The sequence below is a fragment of the Mauremys mutica genome, chromosome 1, assembly GCF_020497125.1.
Source record: "Mauremys mutica isolate MM-2020 ecotype Southern chromosome 1, ASM2049712v1, whole genome shotgun sequence".
Lineage (NCBI taxonomy): Eukaryota > Metazoa > Chordata > Testudines > Geoemydidae > Mauremys > Mauremys mutica.
Window position 1 is genome coordinate 80,432,017 of NC_059072.1, and position 8,897 is coordinate 80,440,913.

Sequence of the window (8,897 nt, forward strand, 5' to 3'; positions counted from 1 at the left end):
CAAAACTTCCAGCACATTACCTTTGTTCTGTTTGCAATAGAATCACTTTAAGCAAATCAGCAATTCTATGTAAAAGACGAATTGGCAAAATCACACTTATGCTAGCAAGGCTTGGCATAAGTGTTCTCATACAAACTCATTCACTATCCCTAGTTACAAATCATTAATGTATAGTTATCAGAGCTTTTAGTTGTACTATTAGCAATTCTTCATTTTTATATTTTTTCAGTATGTTATCCTATTCTACCCCTGAAGGGTGTGTGTGTGTAGGGGGGGGGGGGCCTATGGAAAAAGAATGACCCTTTTCTGTCAACATTTCTTATAATCTTTAAACAGGGTTTCAAAGGCCTTTTTATTCAATGTCCAGTTTTGTTTGAGAATCACTACCAAAAAAAAAACTTCACAGGAAAATTTTGAACATTGTATTTTGAAGGAGTGTCTCCATTTTAGGGCCTGAATATTTAGTTGCTTTTAACAGTACCCCAACAACATCCATAAGTCAAACATGTCACTATCTGTAAGTTGAGTAACTTGAAGATCCACATATAAGGAGCAATAAGACACTCAAGTTGTGGCTTGCATTCTCAGTATGCTAGTGCAAGCACACAAGATGCCGACTAAATGAATGGCACCAAGCCCAGGATAGTTAGTGATATTTCTCACTAACACTTCCAGAAAAAGCAAGATAATCACCAGGGGACTGCTTCATGACTGAACTGAAAAGGCCAAAACACAGGTGAGTAGGCCAAACCCCAATAGGTTATTCTCTTCTCTCCCCACGCCCCCAGCACTAAGTGCACACTTATTAATGTGTTGCTAGGAACAGAACCATTTTCTGTAGCTCAACAATAGTAATATGGATGAGGCAGTTGCAGGAGATATCCGTTTCCCTGATACCTAAAGTGAGGATCACAACATCTTTAGGGCTCCTTCTCTGCAAGTCTGCTTGAAAAAAACTAACAACTATCTACCCTTATGCAGATAAGCTGCCACTACTGAGGCATTTGCTGAATGCTCAAGTAGCAGCCTACTTGCAAGTAATAGTACTGGATACTGAAAATAAGCCAAACCCTACCACAGAAAAACATTAATTTGCAACCTATCCTGTCCCATGGTCTAAACTGACACCAGTCTGTTGGGAATCCCACATGCGGTTAAAGCTGTCTGGGTAGTGACTGATTACTGTTCCTAGAGCTGCGTCACTCAGACACACACCCCAGTTGTAGACCCCCATGTCTGACACTTGTGAGTCCAATCCTGCAGTCTTGCTCACCTAGGCCTTGGAACTAGTGCCACCACCCTCCTGAGCCCTCTAGTTGCTTCAACATGTTCCTTCCACAGTCTGCCTGGTTGAGAGTGATCTGGTTCTGAATTACACCCATCAGGGACAGTGTGATAGTAAAGTAAGGAAACAGACTTACAAAGACTTTTCTCACACACATTTTACTCTTAAAGCATAAAAGTTAGCAATTTATAGAAACTCTTAAACACAATCCTCCTCAGTGGGATCTCTCACTTTTTGCAAGTCCCTGAATCTGGTCCAATTCCTTTGAGAGAGGCCTGCCTCCACTTCTTCTAGCTGTGTCTTCTGTTCTTGTGAGGATACTGCAGCTTTGGAGAAGTCCACCTTTTAAAAGAGTATCTGTCCCTCTCTGGTAACAGGAAAAAAAAAGAACTACAGCTCTCCTAGCCATATGAGCAGACCAGAGGGAATTGCAGATAGCCCCCCTACACCATCTGATTTCCATGAAGAGTCCATTCAAAAGCAGAGGCCCTGGAGGTAGCAATCCCGTTATTTCACCTAGGGATGGCCATTCAGTAGTGCTCCTTGATTGCTCTGTTACAGCTTTCTGAACATGTCAAGTTCCTACTACAACATGAACGATCTAATCCACTACTGTTACACTTCTGAATAGCTATCAAAACCAAATGAAATTCCCAATGGGACATAGACACATTCACCTAGGATTTAGCTCAGGTCTTATAAACTTTAGCAGCTCTACACCGATGTAACTGCATCAACCAAAGTTTGTATATCACTAGGGCGAATGCATACTGAATGCGTTGATACAAAATGCAGCACACCACAGGTAGGGATCCCAGTGTGCCACATGCCCACCATCTGGAGCAATACCTTTTGAGAATTTTCAAGTGAGTTGTGGTAGAATAAGGATGTCCAGGGATCTCTGGGACCTTGGGCTGAGGTTCCCAACATGCAACTTCTCCAACCCATCAGATCATCCATAACCCATAATAAAAAAAAAATCCCACAAACTCATGCAGCAATTCTCAGTCTCCGCTTATCCCTGACAGAAGCATAGAACCCACAGAGCTCTGAGCTATTCTCATGAATATGCAAAGACAGGATGTATGTATGATTCTCCTGTACTTGCAGACCTGCAGGAAGTACTGCAACAAATGGGGAAGTGAGGATGTGTTTAAGAACAGTTTGCTGAGAAACAATGAAAGTACAATTCGAGGTTGCTGGGGCATTCACAGAGCAGTTGCAGATGGAGGAACACCACTTCTGGGTCTGAAAAACGAGCACTGATGATGGGATTGCATTGTAATGCAGGTTTAGGACTACGAACAACAGCTGCAGAACTTTCAGATGTGAAAGGCCACATTCCTGGGTCTGTGTGCTGAGCTCACCCCAGCCTTACAGTGTGTGGACACCAGCATGAGAGTGGCATTGTCAGTGGAGAAGCGAGTGGTGATAGCATTTTGGAAGCTTGCAATGCCAGATTCCCCATTACCCAGTAACAGTCATTTTGGAGTTGGAAACTACACAATGGGGGCCGCTGTTATGCAAGTGTGTAGAGGTCATTAATCATCTCCTACTACACAGGACTGACTCTCAGCAACTAGTAGATGGATTTGCAGCAGTGGGGTTCCCAAATTGGGGAGTAGGGGGCAATAGACAGCATGCATATCCTGTTTTGGCACCAGCCCACCTTGTCACAGACTACATCAGCAGAAAGAGCTACTCTCCTATGGTTATGGGGATCATGGGGACAGCTGCTGGATAACTGTTAGGATCAACAGAGGTGATGCGGTATCTACACCTGCACCATGTCAACCTCAGTAGCCAGCCATAACTCTATACCACTGGGGAGATGAGTCATTTTAAACAGGGTGCTTATGTCCGTTTGAGTGCAGACGCATGTGCAAACAGGTTGGCGCAAGGGGACTTACACTATTATGTAGCATAGACTAGGCTTTGGTCAACAGGCAAAGCCTTCTTAATTCTGTAGATCAAAAAGACAAAAGAATTGCCAGTATGGCTTCCTGATTGTAACTGAATGAGGTTTTTGCTAACATAGCCTGTTTCAAGCCCAAGTTTGGAGAATGTTTGTCAAAATTAAATTGTATTAAACCTAATGTGAATTCACTCACCCGCAGATTGCCCCATTTGTTCTGGTACATGCAGAAGTGAACACTAAACTTTAAGTGTAAATCTAACACCACATGTTTAGTTTAATGGACTAGATAATTCCTTAAGTCACTAGCAATTTAACAGTTGAAGTTAGTTATAATTTAGTAATTTTAGAAGGCTAAAGTTCTCCTACACTGGGAGTAGAACAAAATTATAGGAATATTTTAAAAAGTCACTTGCCCGGGGTGGGTTTATAGTATGCTATATACACATTTCAAACGCCTTTGCAAAAGAAGTCTTCAAAGAGGAAAGTCAGCAGTAGTAAACACCAACAAGAAGGTAATTAGTTCAGGAACTGTTACACACTGAAGTTTAAAATTAAAAATCTGATAGATTTTTATGGAAGATGAAACTATGAAGACAACTTCTACTGTAACAGTTTTCATGCAGCTATTTGAAAGTCTTCCCTTTTTTGGGCTGTAATTGGCAAAGCTTAGTTTCATTCCCACATAAAGACAACAAAAGTTCTTAAAGCAAGAAATGCATCATAATAACTGAATGCTAGAACTTCAACTGTACCTGTGGCTAGTCCTCACTTACAAGTTGTAAGGTCAATTTGAAAAGTAGGACAGTACAAAACAACAGTGGAATTTGTATATGCACAAATTTTAAAGTTTTAAGCTGTGTAACTGCATATTGGTCAACTAATGTTTTATGTTATGGATCTACATGCCGAGTTTAATACCTATGCTGAAGCTGCACAAATCTCAGTTGTGCAGCCATACTGCTAAGTCTAGGTTCCTTGTTCATGTTTCCTTTTGACATTAATTTAATAATTGTTACATTACAGTTACAATCTTGGCTTGGTTGGAGGGGAACTTTAAGTTGACCAGCCCAACAGAGTATAGAATGCTGGCATTTTAAGAACCGTGAGGAAAGAAAAGCTTGAATCTATACCTAAGGAAAGAAAGCTTTCAGGGGGAAAAAAAAGCGAGAAAGTACTGGGATGCAAGGAGTTAACAGCAGAGTTTGCAGAATTGAAAGACATTAACAGAGAACAGACAACTAAATAGGCCATGGTGATAATGAAATGTACTAGTTCATTAACTTCTTTAGAATTTTTCCATTAAATTTAAATGTCAAATCATTTCATTGTCCATTACTGTTACCAGAGTTGCCAGCTCACCAAGAAATTCTGTGATTTATATACAGTAATTTGGGGTCCTTCTGGGGAATTTAGGTCTAAATTGCTGCATGGTACACAGGAGTATATACCACAAGAATTTTTATATCCTCCATTACAGTTACTCACCTATTTAAATAAAATGATTTGGTGTCTGTCCAGAGCCATATTTTTGAACTAGGTGTCTCAAATAGAAAAACTCTGCTTCGTTTACAGTTATATTGACCCTGTAGAGACATTGAGTACAACCTTCCTTAGCTGATCAGTTACCCCTCAGATACACTGGAGAAAGTTTACTGCCAGTATCAGCATATTCACTATACACTACAATAATTTTGAATGTATGGATGCAGAGCAAGAATTTAAACGGGGCATAGAAATCAAGAAATCCCTTTCTCTCCTGCTCCATTTAGAATAATTATTTAATAAATAAATACTACAGTGGAAGATCATATCTGTGCTGCCAGGCACATACCTTCTCTAGCAGTTTTGATGGCAGACGAGACTGACAATTCCACTAACTTCATCTGCTACACCTGCTGCATTCACTTTTCAAGCAAAGTAGGTGCTGCTCCACCATTGGGATAGCACACTAACAGAAGATACAAGAATATGGCTAGCCTGATTGTCTAGTGCAGTAGTTTTCACCCTGTAGTCCATGGACTTCTGGGGGGTCTGGAAATCTTAAACGTAGTCTACAAAGAGTCTGCGCCTCCATTTGAAATTTAAGGGTCTGCAAATGAAAAAAAAGGTTGAAAACCACTGGTCTAGTGGTTTGGTAGTCTAGTGTCCATTAAGACCCCCAACTGGCAGCAAAAAGCTACTCATTTCATTATGATAAGTTTCAGGGATTTGTGGCACATTTTCTACTTTGCCTCTAATAATCACGTAGGACAGCACATAATACAACAAGCTTCAGTAACATGGGAAGTCCTGTAGTGAATAGCTCTGCAAGGTCACAGAGGATTTGTCTGACATACAATGAGAGTGTACTGAATCTATTCAGCTAGTAGTCTTGCTCATTTAATCTTTCCACTCTTGTCTCCCATTCTGTGCGTCTTCGCTATCCTCCCAACTCCAGTATTGACAGTGCACTGAATGACCGCTAAGTGAAATTTACGAAGTTTCTGATCTGTGATGTTTCCAAGCACGTATGTTCACTGGACAGTTAAAACTCCTCTCAAAACCTGGGCTAACTCTTAATTCTCCTACCATCAGGTTACATGGCTAGAGGGTAATAGGTTAGAACTGGGGCTCCACTTTCTCTCACTAGTACTTGCCTATTTAGCAGCAAGAACACAGGCAAAAGTCACTTGATTGCCAATAGTCCTCCAATGCCCTTCCCACAATTCTCCTCAATGATAGACAAATTCTCCTGCAATTAACACAAATGACCTGGAAAGAATCCAAGTGTTTCAGCACAGGGAATCATGGGGTATGCTCCCAGACTCATGGGCAAGTGCAGAAACAGTAATGCGGGAAAAGTGCAAGCATCCCCACAGCAAAACTAGGGCACTAATCATGCAGATTAACTATGCAGTAAAGAGATACCACAAGACACTCCACAATTTATACCACCAAGAAGTTTCACTTCATTGCCGGTGGAGTGACAAAGAATGCCCCACTGGGGAAAGCAACATAAAACAGTAGGTCCAGGTAGAGGTCAAAGAGATCAGTTCACTAAAAGAGCCAGGTAGTGAACTGGTGCTGGAACAGCCTGTTTGGGCACATATGGTAAATCCCAATCTTGTGCCAGACAAACAACCCTTGAGAACTAGTTTCAAACTTGTTAAGTTTGCCCTACAAGCCATGGTTGTGTTCATGATATCCCTACCCCTTAAAGGTTTACTCAGATCACAAAAAATAAAGAAAATTGGAATTAGTCATTAAGATACATTTATCACAATGTATAAGGAGTGTCCTGTTTAAGGCACAATTTTTATTAACATTCAAGTTTCTATTTCTACAATGCTACCGTTCCTTTCCTGGAACAAATAAACAGTTGTACAACAACTTTTCACCAGTATCTGAATTTAAGACAAATGATATCAACTGATCTCTTCATCTGCTGCAGTGGCCTACACAAAACTGTCTCCACTGCATGTGCTTTTAATCATGCTAAATGGTATATTGTCTAAGATATTTATATCTGTTCTTGCCCTCACCTCAGACCAGTTTCATCCTCAAGTTTATATCCTGTTTGGTGGTCTACTAATGTTGTACTCTGGCTTGGAATATTCCAGATCTCTGCTAGCACAGGAGAATAGGAAAGCCACCCTCCCCCCACTTTCAACACCAAAACATCTGATGCTCTTGTTTCAATATCCCTGGGTCAATCTGAGGGGCTGCTGCTTAGCCAGAGAGTAATAAAACTCTTACAAGGATTCTTAAACTGGTAACAATAAAATGACTGCTAATATGAAGTTGCATAAGTGACCGATGTGTGGACTATGGCAGATTGAAATACGAGTACAGCAGGAGTTTTTTTTGCATCAACATGCAGTCATTCTGTCGGCTTTAAAAAAAGCCTGCATTTTCTTCTCAGCACTTCTAGACATATTTGTAATTCATGATACTTTATTAGAGTACTGAATGATATAGTCAATGATGGTTTTGTAGAATATGCAAATCAGCAAAAAAAAAAAAAAAAAAGATTGACAAAAGTAGCTCAGAGATACCGTAAGATTACATAAGCCTCATGTGTCTGTTTGATAAAGTTGCAAAATTCATCCATTAAATTTTTCATGGTGCTTTATCACTTTCACACTCACGAACAAGCAATTTGCCGTGAACAAATCTGAAGTACTGTTACATATAAAAGTTTGACAATTCTATTTACAACATGTAAATATGCTGGAAAAACAGTTGTCTTCAAATTTAGAGCAGGTCAAGTCAATCCTGAGGACATTACTCCATTTTGCCTGAGCAGCAAATAGGCTTCTCGTCAGGATTCAACAATAATGAAGTAGACAAGAAAAAAAATGTAAAAACCAGAACAATTTAAAGTCATAATTCCCTTATTTAGACAAAATAGTTGAAATAAGAGTTTATCAGAGGATGAAGATGAAGTAATAAATGCAGTGTTTCAGATCCTCCAATTTCCAAGCATTTTAAAATTCAAGTTTTCAAAAATGTAAAATTTAACTCAAAACATTCATTGCTTAAACTGCAATAGAAGGGGCCCATGCATTAAAACATTCCCCCTCCCCCATCTTGGCCAACAGATGAGCGCTCATATTGGCAATGTGTAGTTGATGTATTGCTACGATCTGTAACTGAGAATCATGACATTGTTTCTGAAATCTTGAAATATGTGACTGTGTAATTTTATATCAGTTACAAAAGTTGGTCTAGTTAACAAACCTTGCTATTCACTACCATGACTGATTATCATAATTCTATTCTTACAACAGCGAACACAAGCTAGCATTCTATTTAATTATTTATAACCACATTCAGAGCCAAAATAACTGATCTAATTTAAATAAAGATCTTCTGGACACATGCTACCGCAACACACTTACCTTCATTTGGTGAAGTTTTCAATCTTGTACAGATAGCATAGACATCTCCATAACATTCTTGTATTTTATGCACTGCATCTGTAGATCGCAGTTCCATAAGGGCACGGAGCTCTTCAAGTGAGATTCCAAAATCTCCATGATTAGATTCTTTTACAGAGTTTTTTACACCACTGTATGCAACTGAGTTGTTAGCCATGTCACCCATGATGTATACAGTCCTTAGAATGAGGAAACAGTTTCCAAAAAGGAACAAAAATTTCGACTTGAAGTACTTCCAAAAGTAAAATAAATCCTTTAGATATGAAGACAGTCAGATGAGCAGATACACATCACCCAAATAGAAGAGTGAGACATCAGCAACCCTTTCCAGAGAGGAATCTTGAATGTCGTCCCATGGTTAGCTCCTTTTCTTCAAGTTAGTCATATGAGGTGTACAATCTAGGGAAAAAGAATATTAAAGCCATGATTTATAGCTGACAGGTTTCAGAGTGGTAGCCATGTTACTCCTCACTATTTATAGCTGTATTTTCAAATCTCTTAAACACTATTTTGGAAGAACTTATTTAAACAAAGTTACATCAAAATAGCAAAAAGTGTACATTACACTGATGCAGTATTAGATGTATAAAGCTTCAACCATGTCCTTCAAATCCCTAAGACACATGTCTACCTTGATGCCTACCATAAATTGCCAACAGTAATAGCCAGTCATCTGGTCAAAGAGATTAACGGTTCTCGCTTATGTCTTGAGTCTTTAAGTTCTGTGAAATGGGCACAAAGGCTACATAACCTTTCCTGGTTTACACATTCTTGG

General features: G+C 39.5%; 1 protein-coding gene across 2 annotated transcripts in view; it reads right to left on the bottom strand.

The window, feature by feature from the left end:
* Positions 1-8,521, bottom strand: part of ATP2B1 (ATPase plasma membrane Ca2+ transporting 1) — a 61,170-nt gene extending 52,649 nt beyond the window's left edge. Inside the window, exon 1 of one of the 2 annotated variants that reach the window (XM_044980413.1) lies at positions 8,084-8,501. In XM_044980413.1, coding sequence (XP_044836348.1) covers positions 8,084-8,288 — 205 coding nt within the window. In that variant the 5' untranslated portion in view covers positions 8,289-8,501. Of the gene's footprint in view, positions 1-8,083 lie in introns of both variants that reach the window. The other variant, XM_044980417.1, reaches the window with a different exon arrangement.
* Positions 8,522-8,897: the final 376 nt, after the last annotated feature.